This window comes from Triticum aestivum, chromosome 7B, assembly GCF_018294505.1.
Source record: "Triticum aestivum cultivar Chinese Spring chromosome 7B, IWGSC CS RefSeq v2.1, whole genome shotgun sequence".
In the NCBI taxonomy this organism is placed as follows: domain Eukaryota; kingdom Viridiplantae; phylum Streptophyta; class Magnoliopsida; order Poales; family Poaceae; genus Triticum; species Triticum aestivum.
This window is the reverse complement of record NC_057813.1, coordinates 258803074-258818125: the sequence shown is the minus strand read 5'-3', so window position 1 is coordinate 258818125 and position 15052 is coordinate 258803074. Positions and strand designations below refer to the sequence as shown.

Below are 15052 nucleotides of genomic sequence, written 5' to 3'. Positions count from 1 at the left end.
TGCGGAATAAGCGGAGACTGGCGAAGGACGAGGTGACGATGCGCGTCGGGAATGGTTCCAGAGTCGATGTGATCGCCGTCGGCACGCTACCTCTACATTTACCTACGGGATTAGTTTTGAACCTTAATAATTGTTATTTGGTGCCAAGTTTGAGCATGAACATTGTATCTGGATCTCGTTTAATGCGAGATGGCTACTCATTTAAGTCCGAGAATAATGGTTGTTCTATTTATATGAGAGATATGTTCTATGGTCATGCTCCGATGGTCAATGGTTTATTCTTAATGAATCTCGAACATAGTGTTACACATATTCATAGCGTGAATACCAAAAAATGTAAAGTTGATAATGATAGTCCCACATACTTGTGGCACTGCTGCCTTGGTCACATTGGTGTCAAGCGCATGAAGAAGCTCCATGCTGATGGACTTTTAGAGTCTCTTGATTATGAATCATTTGACACATGCGAACCATGCCTCATGGGCAAGATGACCAAAACTCCGTTCTCCGGGACAATGGAGCGAGCAACCAACTTGTTGGAAATCATACATACCGATGTGTGCGGTCCAATGAGTGTTGAGGCTCGCGGAGGATATCATTATGTTCTCACTCTCACAGATGACTTGAGTAGATATGGGTATGTCTACTTGATGAAACACAAGTCTGAGACCTTTGAAAAGTTCAAGGAATTTCAGAATGAAGTAGAGAATCAACGTGACCGAAAGATAAAATTCTTACGATCAGATCGTGGAGGAGAATACTTAAGTCACGAATTTGGTACACACTTAAGGAAATGTGGAATCGTTTCACAACTCACGCCGCCTGGAACACCTCAGCGTAACGGTGTGTCCGAACGTCGTAATCGCACTCTATTGGATATGGTGCGGTCTATGATGTCTCTTACTGATTTACCGCTATCATTTTGGGGATACGCTCTAGAGACAACTACATTCACTTTAAATAGGGCACCGTCTAAATCCGTTGAGACGACACCGTATGAATTGTGGTTTGGGAAGAAACCTAAGCTGTCGTTTCTAAAAGTTTGGGGATGTGATGCTTATGTCAAGAAACTTCAACCTGAAAAGCTCGAACCCAAGTCGGAAAAATGCGTCTTCATAGGATACCCTAAAGAAACCATTGGGTATACCTTCTACTTAAGATCCGAGGGCAAGATCTTTGTTGCCAAGAACGGATCCTTTCTGGAAAAAGAGTTTCTCTCGAAAGAAGTAAGTGGGAGGAAAGTAGAACTCGATGAAGTACTACCTCTTGAACGGGAAAGTAGTGCAGCTCAAGAAAATGTTCCTGTGATAATGATGATGATCAAGGTACTTCGGATCAAGTTGCTACTGAACTTCGTAGGTCCACAAGGACACGTTCCGCACCAGAGTGATACGGCAACCCTGTCCTGGAAATCATGTTGTTAGACAACGGTGAACCTTCAAACTATGAAGAAGCGATGGCGGACCCAGATTCCAACAAATGGCTAGAAGCCATGAAATCCGAGATAGAATCCATGTATGAAAACAAAGTATGGACTTTGACTGACTTGCCCGATGATTGGCGAGCGATAGAAAACAAATGGATCTTTAAGAAGAAGACGGACGCGGATGGTAATGTCACCATCTATAAAGCTCGACTTGTCGCTAAGGGTTATCGGCAAGTTCAAGGGATTGACTACGATGAGACTTTCTCTCCCGTAGCGAAGCTTAAGTCCGTCCGAATCATGTTAGCAATTGCCGCATACTATGATTATGAGATATGGCAGATGGACGTCAAAACGGCATTCCTTAACGGGCATCTTAAGGAACAACTATATATGATGCAGCCGGAGGGTTTTTTGTCGATCCTAAGAATGCTAACAAAGTATGCAAGCTCCAGCGATCCATTTATGGGCTGGTGCAAGCATCTCGGAGTTGGAACATTCGCTTTGATGAGATGATCAAAGCGTTTGGGTTTATGCAGACTTATGGAGAAGCCTGCGTTTACAAGAAAGTGAGTGGGAGCTCTGTAGCATTTCTCATATTATATGTAGATGACATACTCCTGATGGGAAATGATATAGAATTCTTGGACAACATTAAGGCCTACTTAAATAAGTGTTTTTCAATGAAGGACCTTGGAGAAGCTGCTTATATATTAGGCATCAAGATCCATAGAAATAGATCGAGACGCCTCATAGGTCTTTCACAAAGCACATACCTTGATAAAATTTTGAAGAAGTTCAAAATGGATCAGTCCAAGAAGGGGTTCTTGCCTGTATTGCAAGGTGTGAGATTGAGCTCGGCTCAATGCCCGACCACGGCAAAAGATAAAGAAGAGATGAGCGTCATCCCCTATGCTTCAGTCATAGGATCTATTATGTATGCCATGCTGTGTACCAGACCTAATGTAAACCTTGCCGTAAGTTTGGTAGGAAGGTACCAAAGTAATCCCGGCAAGGAACACTGGACAGCGGTCAAGAATATCCTGAAGTACTTGAAAAGGACAAAGGACATGTTTCTCGTTTATGGAGGTGACGAAGAGCTCGTCGTAAAGGGTTACGTCGACGCTAGCTTCGACACAGATCTGGATGACTCTAAGTCACAAACTGGACACATGTATATGTTGAATGGTGGAGCAGTAAGCTGGTGCAGCTGCAAGCAGAGCGTCGTGGCGGGATCTTCATGTGAAGCGGAATACATGGCAGCCTCGGAGGCAGCGCATGAAGCAATCTGGGTGAAGGAGTTCATCACCGACCTAGGAGTCATACCCAATGCGTCGGGGCCGATCAAACTCTTCTGTGACAACACTGGAGCTATTGCCCTTGCCAAGGAGCCCAGGTTTCACAAGAAGACCAGGCACATCAAGCGTCGTTTCAACTCCATCCGTGAAAATGTTCAAGATGGAGACATAGATATTTGCAAAGTACATACGGATCTGAATGTAGCAGATCCGCTGACTAAACCTCTCTCGCGAGCAAAACATGATCAACACCAAAACTCTATGGGTGTTCGATTCATCACAATGTAACTGGATTATTGACTCTAGTGCAAGTGGGAGACTATTGGAAATATGCCCTAGAGGCAATAATAAAAGCATTATTATTATATTTCCTTGTTCATGATAATTGTCTTTTATTCATGCTATAACTGTATTATCCGGAAATCGTAATACACGTGTGAATACATAGACCACAATATGTCCCTAGTGAGCCTCTAGTTGACTAGCTCGTTGTGATCAACAGATAGTCATGGTTTCCTGGCTATGGACATTGGATGTCGTTGATAACGGGATCACATCATTAGGAGAATGATGTGATGGACAAGACCCAATCCTAAGCATAGCACAAAGGTCGGTTAGTTCGTTTGCTAGAGCTTTTCCAATGTCAAGTATCTCTTCCTTAGACCATGAGATCATGTAACTCCCGGATACCGTAGGAGTGCTTTGGGTGTACCAAACGTCACAACGTAACTGGGTGACTATAAAGGTGCATTACAGGTATCTCCGAAAGTGTCTGTTGGGTTGACACGGATCGAGACTGGGATTTGTCAATTCGTATGACGGAGAGGTATCTCTGGGCCCACTCGGTAATGCATCATCATAATGAGCTCAAGGTGACCAAGTGTTTGGTCACGAGATCATGCATTACGGTACGAGTAAAGTGACTTGCCGGTAACGAGACTGAACGAGGTATTGGGATACTGACGATCGAGTCTCGGGCATGTAACGTACCGATTGACAAAGGGAATTGCATACGGGGTTTGATCGAATCCTCGACATCGTGGTTCATCCGATGACAACATCGAGGAGCATGTGGGAGCCAACATGGGTATCCAGATCCCGCTGTTGGTTATTGACCTGAGGTCGTCTCGGTCATGTCTGCATGTCTCCCGAACCCGTAGGGTCTACACACTTAAGGTTCGGTGACGCTAGGGTTATCAGGAACACAAGTATGTGATTATCGAATGTTGTTCGGAGTCCCGGATGAGATCCCGGACGTCACGAGGAGTTCCGGAATGGTCCGGATGTAAAGATTTATATAAGGAAATTGGTTAAACGGACACCGGAAAGTTTCGGTGGCATACCGGTATTGTACCGGGGCCACCGGAAGGGTTCCAAGGATCCACCGGGTGGGGCCACCCCTCCCGGGGCGGCCACATGGGCTGTGTGGGAGAGGGAGCCAGCCCCTAGTGGGCTGGGCGCGCCTCCCCACCTAGGCCCATGCGGCTAGGGCAAGGGGAGGGGAAACCCTAAAGGGGGCGCCCCCTAGCTTGGGGGGCAAGCCACCCTTTTCCCTCTCCCTTTGGCCGCCGCCCCCCTCTAGGGTTTCCCCTAGAGGGCCGGCCCCCTTGCCCCTCTCCTCCTATATATAGAGGGGTGAGGGGAGGGCTGCTAGAGACACAACTCAAGGCGCAGCCCCTCCCCTCCCCAACACCTCTCCTCCTTCGTACGTGCTTGGCGAAGCCCTGTCGGAGTACTTCTGCACCAACTACACCACGCCGTCGTGCTGCCGTTGGAGCTGCCTTCCTCAACCTCTCCTTCCTCCTTGCTGGATCAAGACGGAGGAGACGTCGTCCGTCCCGTACGTGTGTTGAACGCGGAGGTGCTGTCCGTTCAGCACTTGGTCATCGGTGATCCGAATCACGACGAGTACGACTCCATCATCACCATCCCCTTGAACGCTTCCGCACTCGATCTACAAGTGGTATGTAGATGCAAACTCTTCCCCTTGACTCGTTGCTTAGATGAACTCATAGATGGATCTTGGTGAAACCGTAGGAAAATTTTTAATTTTCTACAACGTTCCCCAACACTGAAAGCACACGCGCTTATCCTTTGGGGACGTTGAACCACTTGGTAGCTCACGTCGTCCCGAGCCGGCGTCGGGCGCTGCGGGTCGTGCCGTGGAGCCACACGCCTTGGCTCGACGATGGTGCCCCGGGCCAGAGGCGGAGGAGGAGCCCCGTGCGCGACGTCGCCCGCTGCAGGTGGATGCTGAGGCAGCGAGCGAGCCGGCCATCGGAGCCCCCGTGCCCGACGCTGATGAGCTCGGCGATGCGCTCGAGCCACTCCTCGTAGAGATCTCTCACGGGACGGTAGCGAAGAAGCTCCCGCGCCGTGAGCAGAGCAGCCTGCGCGTCCACCTGGTCGCGGCGCGCGTGGGATGACGAAGCTGCTGGGGTCAGGGACGGAGTAGCGGTGCGGCCATCACGATGCACCGACGGATGTAGCGACGAAGCTTGCTGCTCGTGGCCGGCAGGGCCCATGGCGGCGTTGGCCACCGGAGAAGGAGCGCGGCGAGCGTAGCCGTCACCCGCCGGAGCCGTCTGAGTGCCGCGGGCGGCGACCACAACCCGACGCTCGGCGCGAGCCCTGCGCGCGTCGGTCATGGAGATGTCGGAGCGGAGACGAGTCGAACGACGGAAGAGAGGATCCGACGCACCCCTACCTGGCGCGCAAAATGTCGGATTTCGGGATCCGGCAAACCCGTGAGAGGTTCAAACACTTGGTGCGTGCAGAGATCTCAACCTGCCCAGCCTGCATACTCGCGATCCTCCCTAGCCTAGCACGAAGAGCCCACAGAGACACAGATATTTATACAGGTTCGAACCACTGTTGTGGTGTAATACTTTACTCCAGTGTGGTGTGGTGGATTGCCTCGAGGGGCTATGGATGAACTAGTACAAAGGATGAACAAGCCTCAGGAGGTGAGGTGTTCTTGAGCTGGTGTGGTGATCTACTTGTTCTGGTTTTCGGTCCCCCTCTATAGTGGTGGCTAAGTCCTATATATAGTGCCTTGGTCCTCCTCCCAAATATGAGCGGGAAGGGTTTCCACAACGGCGGGATTTGAAAGGGGATAGGCAGTAAAGTCTATCCTGACAAAAGTAGTCTTCGCCTGCGAAAAGCCTCTGGCTGTGACGCTGCGGTGGGCTCGGTGATGACCTCCATCTTGCCGTCCCGGCGGTCTTGGTCTTGCTGCACCAGAATGGAAACATTTGGCTGATTCCTCGGGACTCCACGCCTGCGGCTTGCCTCCCTTGCACCAAAGAGGAAACCTGCGCTCTGTGCCCGTCTGGCGCTCGCCTGGCCTTGGTCGTCATGGCTCACGTCAGCTGAGCCTCATGAGGTAGCTGCATAGATCTCTCCGCCCCTCAGGAGCCCTCCTGAGCAAGCCAACTCCTTCAGGGGTCTTGGCGTCGTCTGCCTCGTGAGGCTTGGCCCCTCGCTAGGGTCTTGCCGCGCTGTTGTTGAAGTTGGGCCGTACCAGGCCGTCGACGGAGCCGCGTGATGGGCCGCAGGCAGGCAGGACTGGATACCCCCAAGTCCAGGACACCGACAGCAGAGGCTAGCAGCACTAAAGAGCGCTCAAGCTTGTCCTCCACAGCTTTCCTCTACTGTCTGACGGCTGCTAGTCAAGCATGTGAGCTCGTCGATGCAGCTGTAGATGCTCATGAGCTCTGTCAGACCACCACACACCATCTGGATTTTCATAGAGGGCGAAGACATGACCGCCTTAAGGCTGTGCAGCTGATCTTGGATGTCGGTTCCATCTGAGAGGGTTGGAAGGCACGCTGACAGATCGGAGATGGCAAGCCATGGCTATGGAAATTACAGATTTGAGATTGTTTGTCCTCTCTGGAAATGGAAGAGGAGATGAAATGCTAGTGATGGAAATGAAAATCGGCTCTGCCTCATATATATGACGAAAGAAGACATGGGCGACACATTTTTCTCAACTTCCAACTGATTGCCAGAATTAACTAGTCTCCCATGAAATGAGCTTGATCTTCATGACAAGGTGCGTCGATAATTGTGAATGGAAGCCTGTGATGCTGGCTGGCATGTCTCTAACTAATCTCAGCCACTGCTGGCAGGGACGATCTGCAGCTGTGAACAAGCACATACATTCAGTTTAATTCCAGGAGATCAAGACGATGAGATCGACGAGCATGGAACGAAATGTACCCCCTACCTGGAAAGGGCTCTTGAGGCCTTATATAGGCATCCTCCTATTAGGAAACTAGGAAACTATCTTCGGCTATCCCCCACAATCCGATCTCATATAGTTTTTTTTGAAAGATCCAACACTCGCTGGCTTGATTCAGATTTAGCAGGAAGCAACGGAAAACATAACATGGTGAAGATCCGAAGATCAAAGAAAAAGAAAAACATCAACCCTATTGGTCGCAGAACAACACTACACTCCACGGAACGCCATCCACCCAGTACAAGGCAGCGCAGCTCCGACTCCGATGGCCACGAGTCCCTCTGACCGGATCCACCTCCAGAACGATGCCCCCAAGAGAGAAAGCGATGCTGAATAGCGCCACCATCGTCCGATCTAAACTAGATCAAGGGTTTCCCCCGGAGCACGTCGGGAAAGGCAAGGTAGGAGCTGCTACATCGATGCCTTCAACAAGGGAGCGACGCCAGAAGGCGCCGCCATCGACGACTCCGACCACAACTGGAGTACGACTTTCGCCGACAGTCCCACCTGCATAGCCCGAGCCCAGAATCCAATCAGCCTACACACCAGCCACTACCTCTGCCTCCACGGCCAACCGTACCTCCCGGCAAGCTCGACATGCTTCCAACCTTCCGTCCGCGTCCCCCACTGGACGAAGGATGCAACCACCGCAGCGGCGCCATTCTTCTCCCATCGGAAGGATGCAACCAAGCAGCACGCCATTCGTCTCCTCGAGGATGCAACGCCTGCGGGCCATTCATCTCCCGACGAAGGATGCAACAACCACCGCGGCGCCATTCCTCTTCCTCCAGCCACCACCATCTCGTCCTCCGCAGCAGCGTCGAGCTCACCCGACCACCAGCGGGAGGATGCAACACCGAGCAAGGTGCCATTCATCTCCCACAGCTTCGTCCGCACGGCTAGTGGCACCGACCATGTCGCTGCCCGAGCCGCCTCCAGACCCCCAGCCGCCAGGGCGCCAGATCCGGCTGCACCCAGCCAGGGGCCGCCCGCTGCCAAGCAAACCGCTTGCGACAGCCACCTCCGGCCGCGCTAGCGCCAGATCCGGCCAGCAAGGCCCGTCAGATCCGGCCGCACCCAGCCAGCCAAGGGACCCCGACACGCTCGCCGGATCCGCTGCCCCGCCGCCAAGGGTGCCCGCTGCAGCAGCGAGCCACCCCGCCGCCGTCGCGCACCGATGACTGCGCCAGATCTGCGCAGCCCCGCTCCGCCTCCACGCTCCCGCGCTAGATCCACGCACGTCTCCTCGCGGGCGCGCCCGTAGCGTGCTATGGCGCAAGAGCCTCGCGAGCTCGCCGCACTGGAGCCCCGACGAGCCGAGCACCAGCCCCCGCCGAATCGAGACGCTCGCGTCGCTCGGTCCTGCACAGAGGAGACCAACGGCCCCGCCGCCGCCGACGTTGCACGGGCTTTGCCCGGCTGCGCATACCGGCGGCGGCGAGGGGAGTAGCTGCGCGGTGGTGGGCTCCCGGCGGCGTGCTAGGTTTTCCTCTCCCGAGCCGCCCGCGGGAGCGAAGCGAGAGAGGGTCTACCTAGTAGTACTCCAAAGATCGATCTCGTATAGTTACAAGGAACATATCTCCCGCAACAGTCTGATCCGAGAAATAGTGTCCCTTTACTTATCTCCTCCGAGTTTCTCCTTTGGTGCATCGTGTTGTGGGCAGGAGAGTCCATAGACAGTCGCTAGTTGACTTAGTCTATCCACACTCGTAGATGATCATTGACACCTAAGCAACCTTGGTAGAAAAGCTTAAAACTTCACCACTAAAATTTGAGTAGATTTTTAATACGTCTATACAGAAGTACCTCTTTGCAGTTCAGTTGAAGCCTCCGAGCTGACCATTTGGTGACTCAAAGTTGTACAAAAAAGTGTGTAACGACCAGATTTCTGGGTCTAGCTTATATATAAGTCTCATTCCAAATATCCACTTAAAAGAAAATATTCAAGTCTTATGCTGAGCCAAATAACATTCTACTCCAACATTCATGCCAAACCTTTAAATATGTCCTCTACTTCTTGGTTCAAGCCAATCTTTCAGCCACCCAATCTCTCCAGTCCAAGGCTTCACCCCATGAGGGTTTGAGCATGGACGAGATTATCTTTTGTAGCATAAGCAAGAGATTCATCACCGCCGCGATTATCTTTTGAAGCCACCGTGGTATGCATCTAGTTAGCTCTTAGTTTTCTGTCTGCTGCCATGCCTTGTGACCTAGCTGGGTTGTACCGCCTGAGCTGACGAGTGATTATATGAGCCAATGCAAAACTATTGAGTCGTCAAAATTCACATCTTATCATGTTATTCTAAATCCACGCGCTCAGTTCAAAGTTTATGTGCGCTGCATATAATTTCTCACTCACTGAACTTAATTGGTTGGTGTCAGTAATGAAGGTAGTGCACAGCCACGCCATATTGCACTGTCATGTATGTGCTCAAATGATATGGATAGCACAGCAGTACTGAGTATCATTAGAAGTACACAAGGATTCCAGAAAATTTTCAAATTGTTCTGCAACCACCACAGCCTTGCCAACAGAAAAATTGAAGTTGTTGTCTCTTTCACTGCAATTGTGTTTTAAATTCTGGGTGCAAACAAAAACAATGCTATAACAGGCCAGGCTGTGTGGCCGTGAAGAAAATCTGGCCAGCGAAAGATGCTAAAACAAAATCATGAGATTAAGCAGGTGTGAGGCAACGTGGCCACATTAATATACAAGGTACAAACAAGCAGGTAGTTATGGACCAGCGCGGAATCTCAGAAGCATGCAAAGGTTGAATTCACAATATGAGTTCGATCAAAACTTTTGTTTCCTTTCTGTATGGAGTATTCTGTACATTTCTACATATATATACACATTGAGAAAGATCAGCAATCCTTTAAAAGGTGGAAGCCAATCGCACGCTGCAAGAGTAGCAGATGTTGAAGAGTATCTATGAGCTAAGAATGTTTAGGAGAGTAACTCTGCTCTGGAGCAATCTCCGGAACAGGATTCCTGCTCCAGCCTCAAGATCTCCGACACTGCACTCTAGGACCTGCAACTGCTCCTCCTTGCAAACAACCGAGTTCTTCTTCTGGAATGCCTTGGAGACGAGAGACCATTTTGGCACTGCGATTTGCTTGGACAAGAGGTGTACTGTTGACTCGAGGAGAGAGGTGGTGATCTCCCTAGCCTCGATCAACAGCCTGACCATCCTGCAGTCCTCCTTGTTGGATGTAACCTTCTTCGCGGCCTTCTTGAAATGTTTCTTCGCCTTCTTCACTAGGCGGGTGTAAGACTGGATCTTGACTTGAGCAGCGGTGTCATCTCCTTTTCTGGTCGCCACTTGCAGATCTTGGATAATGGCCTTCAACTCGGTGAAGTCCTCATGCATGGCATTGCAGAGATCTAGTAGCTCAAGGGAGCACTCAGTTTCACCTTCCAACATCTTCCTTTGCTGGGAAGAGCAAATTTGGTTGCTAGGAAGGCACAGGATCTCTTCAATGGTGCTGTAGATGTCTCCAAGCCTCCTCAAACCATCAGAGATAGTCTCGATGGTCATGGAGGGTGAAGAGATGCTTGCCTCTAGGCTGTGCAGCTCCTCTTCGACCTTGGTGTGAGGCCTAGAAGGCAAACTAACTGATCTAAGATGGCAAGCCATATCTGTTGCTAAGACTCTTTCCTCTGTGTTGAGTACTTGAGGTTTGGAGGTATGAGAATGAGAGAGCGCCTTTCGGTTTGATGTGTTTAGCCTTCTTCTGAGGCCTATTTATATAGAGGAACTGTATGATACAACGCCATTTGAATGGTAGACACAAGAAATCATGCCAACTCATCTCCACAGTTTTGTATATCAAGTTTGTGAGATCTGGTCCAACATTTGGAATCTTCGCCCATGTGTAGTTCAAATTCTTTAGTGCAGTAGCTATTCTTCCAATGAGATATCACATTGTCATGTTCCTTTAATTGGCGACAAGAATCAACCGGATGGTTGGTTCTATTGGTGGATCTTGACATAATTGCGTGCTATTTTTTTTATATTTTAGTTGCATACGTGTTATCTAGGTATTGTGCTGTTTTAAATTAATTATGTAGGTATTATATGCTGCCTGCGTGGCCAACTTGGAGTGTTGGAGCTGGCTTGCTTTAGCCATGGATAGCAAAATCACTGCACAATGATCCTTTGGCTGTTGTTGTGATAACAAGTAGCATCTGAATAACATGGCCATCTTGTAGTGACGCATTTCAAATTTTGATTTGAAACAGTACACTGTTAGCTTGTATGATGGTCAGCAACGATGAGCATTTCTGAGTAATACTAATTGTATATTCTGAAGATCCATCTGAGTTAAATGCTCCAGCATTGTTCTTTCTTGAAGACATTGTCCAAGCTATCTTCACAGCAGCATAAACAGTAAACTGATCCTCTAAAAGGTGGGTGCCTATCACAGTGAACCGTAGGCAATTTATCATCCATGTACAAGCTTAGAGCATTCAGAAAATAAACTCTGCTCTGGATCAATCTCCTCAACAAAGTCTAAGCACTGCCCTCAAGAACAACGAAACTCCAGTTTCAGTAATTGCTCCTTGTTGCATGGAAGTCTTTTCTCGTGGAACTTCTTGGAGACAAGATACGACTTGTTATAACTCGGCATCACAATTTGCTTCAGTAGGAGCCGCGTGGATGACTGAAGCATCGAAGTAACGACCTCTCTTGCTCCGGCCAACAGTTTGACCACCTTCCTTCTCAGCTGAAGGAGATTTCCATTGATTTTCTTCCACTGTTTTTGCGCCATCTTGGTCAGATGAATGAAGGACTGTATCTTGGCCTGAGAACCAATGTAATTTCCCGAGTACCTGTCTTGAGCTTAGAAAAGCTCTCTAGGATGGCATTGCAGATGTCGATCAGTGCAAGGAAGTGCTCGAGCTCGAGCTCCACAGCTTACCTTTGTTGCTCTGGCAAAGGATAATTTGGCTGCATATGATCTCCTTGATGCTATTGTACACAAGTACACACCTCCTAAAGTCATCGAACATTGTTTCAATGGTAGCCAAAGGTGAAGAGATGTTCGCCTTCAGAGAAAAGAAGTTTTGCTGGCTAGCCATGGCTAGAATGGGTGATGGTGTGGTGTGCTTTCTATGTATCTGGAAATGGAAGAGATATTCAGAGAAAAGAAATTTTGCTGCAATGGTGCTTAACCGGTGCTGTTTGCCTCTCTATATAAGCACTAGCTGACCTTGTAAACAACAAAATCTCGTCGCTGATGGGGTGCTGTGCCGCTGCCACCCATCTCCACGACAAGCTGATTTTTCTTTTGTATCTCTGATCAGTGTAAGTAGCATCTCCAACTATTCGCCTCTGGTTGAGCTTATGAGCACCTTGTCATGTCTCCACTCTTGGCAGCAAACTCATCTGCACGAGCGTGCAGTTTGATGTCAGATCCAGATCTTGAGATTGGTGAGCTAGTGGAGAGAAAGAGCTAGCTGTTTCTGATTGGTGGTGGAGGAACAGTTCACTTCATCTTTGACCTCCAACGCAACACGATGTGTTTGTCTGGTGAGCATCGCTGGCATGTTTCCACTAGGCTATTAACTACCTCATGCGATCCTTTGCAACCTAAGGGTGCATTAGGTGCTCCTAACTAGGCCTAACACGTTCTCGTGTCTTAAGCTACTGACAGCAATGAATGGCGCGGCAGTTCACTCAATTATTGCTTGTTATCGTCATTCGTGCATGCTCAAATAGTTTTTTAATTGGTAATCCTAATCAAGTAGTTTTGCATCCATTTGTATTCTGGTTGATCAGCAAATATCAGTTCTTAAGTAGTGCTCAAATAGTTCTTTGATTGGGAATGCTAATGCAGGTCTTAACATTCAATAAGAAAACTAGTCTGTGTGAATTAGATTTTCCCTGAAGGAAGAACTTAAACTGAATTCCTGATTGAGACGTTTAGACATCCTGTTTTTGTCTGAGGTGGCATTCTACTGCTGTGGTGATATGTTGGACATTCAGTTGATCTTTTCTGTGTTTTACTTGGGTGAAACCCAGTCAAGTCCCCACGGGCATTCATATAATGAGACTGGGAAGTGACCCTGTTATCAATAGAAAAACTGGAATTAAATTGCTACAATTTTTTGTTGCGGGTTCTACAGAGCATGAAAAAAGGCACCATGGGGCATGTGTAAAATTAAATACTCAGGTTGACAAGTTGAAATGGACAAAAGTTTTGCTTTTGAGCTGTGTGATTTTCTGTACATTATTTCTCTTAAATACATCAGAAAATTGTTTTCCATGATCCTCAAAAAGGTGGACACGAATTACAGGGGGTTAGAGTTGTTGCACTAAGTCAATCTATCTATAAGCTAAGATTGTTCAGAAGAGAGACCCTGTTATGGATCAATCTCCTTAAGAGAAGCTGAAGTCTATTCTCAAGATCAATGATGTGCAACTCCTGCAACTGCCCCTTGTTGCACACAAATCTCTTTTTCTGGAACGCCTTGGAGACAAGAGACCACCTACTAGAAAATTTTGGTATTGTAATCTGCTTCAACACGAGATGCAACATTGACTCGAGTATCACGACGGCAATGTCTCTCGCTTCAGCTGTCATCTTGATGGCGCTGCATCCCTCCATGTCTGCTGATGCTTTTGCACAGCCTCTGAGCCTTTCTGGCCAAGCGGGCGTAAGACTGAACCTTGGTGTGGACTGTTGCGCCATCCACTCTCTTGAGGGATAGTTGCACCTCCTTGACACTCGTCCTGAGCTCTGTGAAGCTCTCCTGCATGACGCTGCAGAGGTCTAGCAGCACTAAAGAGCGCTCAAGCTTGTCCTCCACAGCTTTCCTCTGCTGAGTCTGACTGCTGCTTGTCAAGCATGTGAGCTTGTCGATGCAGCTGTTGATGCTCATGAGCTCTGTCAGACCACCACACACTATCTGGATTGTCACAGAGGGCGAAGACATGACCGCCTTAAGGCTCCGCAGCTGATCTTGGATGTCGGTTCCATCTGAGAGGGGGTTGGAAGGCATGCTGGCAGATCGGAGATGGCAAGCCATGACTATGGAAATTACAGATTTGAGATTGTTTGTCCTCTCTGGAAATGGAAGAGGAGATGAAATGCTGGTGATGGAAATGAAAATCGGCTCTGCCTCTATATATGACGAAAGAAGACATGGGCGACACATTTTTCTCAACTTCCAACTGATTGCAAGAATTAACTAGTCTCCCATGAAATGAGCTTGATCTTCATGACAAGGTGCGTCGATAATTCTGAATGAAAGCCTGTGATGCTGGCTGGCATGTCTCTAACTAATCTCAGCCACTGCTGGCAGTGACGATCTGCAGCTGTGAACAAGCACATACATTCAGTTTAATTCCAGGAGATCAAGACGATTAGATCGACCAGCATGGAACGAAATGATGGAGAAGTAGTGAGATTGGTGGTTGGTTCTTTTCCCCTGAGCCGCTCCCGCGAGCGGACGGGGGAACCAGCGGCCGCCGCCTCCCACACCCTCCCCTCCGCCCCCCTCCCTTGCCGCCACCGGGCAAAGCCCGAACAGCTTGGGCGGTGGTGGGGCCGCTCCTTTCCCCTCCGTGCAGGACGGTTGGCCGCTGGAGGCGCTGGGCTATTGAGAGGCTCAGCGGCGCGGCGTCAGGCACGCGTGGGGGCTGTGGCGCGGCCTCTCCCTGCTGCTTGGTGGCGGTGCAGCGGCTGCTGGTGAAGCGGTCCAAGGTGGTGGCAGGGCTTCTTCTCTGGGTGGTTTTGCGTGCGACGACCCGGTCAGATCCGGGCGGATTTGTTGCTGGTGACCCGTTTGGCGGCGAGGGCTGAGGCCAGCAGGGGCCACGGGCGACCGGTGCTGCCGTGGTTCGTCTGGCGGTGCTGGTGGCGTGGTCGCGGCGGTGCTGGTGTGTGCCCGTCCCAGCGTCTGGTCGGGCCTTTCTTCCTCGACATCTGGACGACGGCGTGCGGCGCGGGAGGTTTCCCTTGGGCCCATCCCTGGCGATGGGGGCGGCAGATATACCCCCATTCTTCGGCGGCCAGGCGGCTGTTGGTGGTCTCTCGCCGGTCCGCGCCAGTGCCCGTGTTGGGGCGAAGCAGGGTGCT

General features: G+C 49.9%; 1 protein-coding gene and 1 pseudogene across 1 annotated transcript; both read right to left on the bottom strand.

Moving 5' to 3' along the window:
* Positions 1 to 9713: 9713 nt before the first annotated feature.
* LOC123161947 (uncharacterized) lies at positions 9714 to 10917 on the bottom strand. Its single transcript, XM_044579754.1, has one exon. The coding sequence runs from the start codon at positions 10603 to 10605 to the stop codon at positions 9898 to 9900; it is 708 nt and encodes a 235-aa protein (XP_044435689.1). The 5' UTR covers positions 10606 to 10917; the 3' UTR covers positions 9714 to 9897.
* A 2287-nt stretch (positions 10918 to 13204) lies between these two features.
* LOC123161946 (uncharacterized) lies at positions 13205 to 15046 on the bottom strand (annotated as a pseudogene).
* Positions 15047 to 15052: the final 6 nt, after the last annotated feature.

Coding starts and splice junctions, on each gene's coding strand:
- LOC123161947 (XM_044579754.1), bottom strand. CDS start 10,605: ATGGCTTGCCATCTTAGATCAGTTAGTTTGCCTTCTAGGCCTCACACC.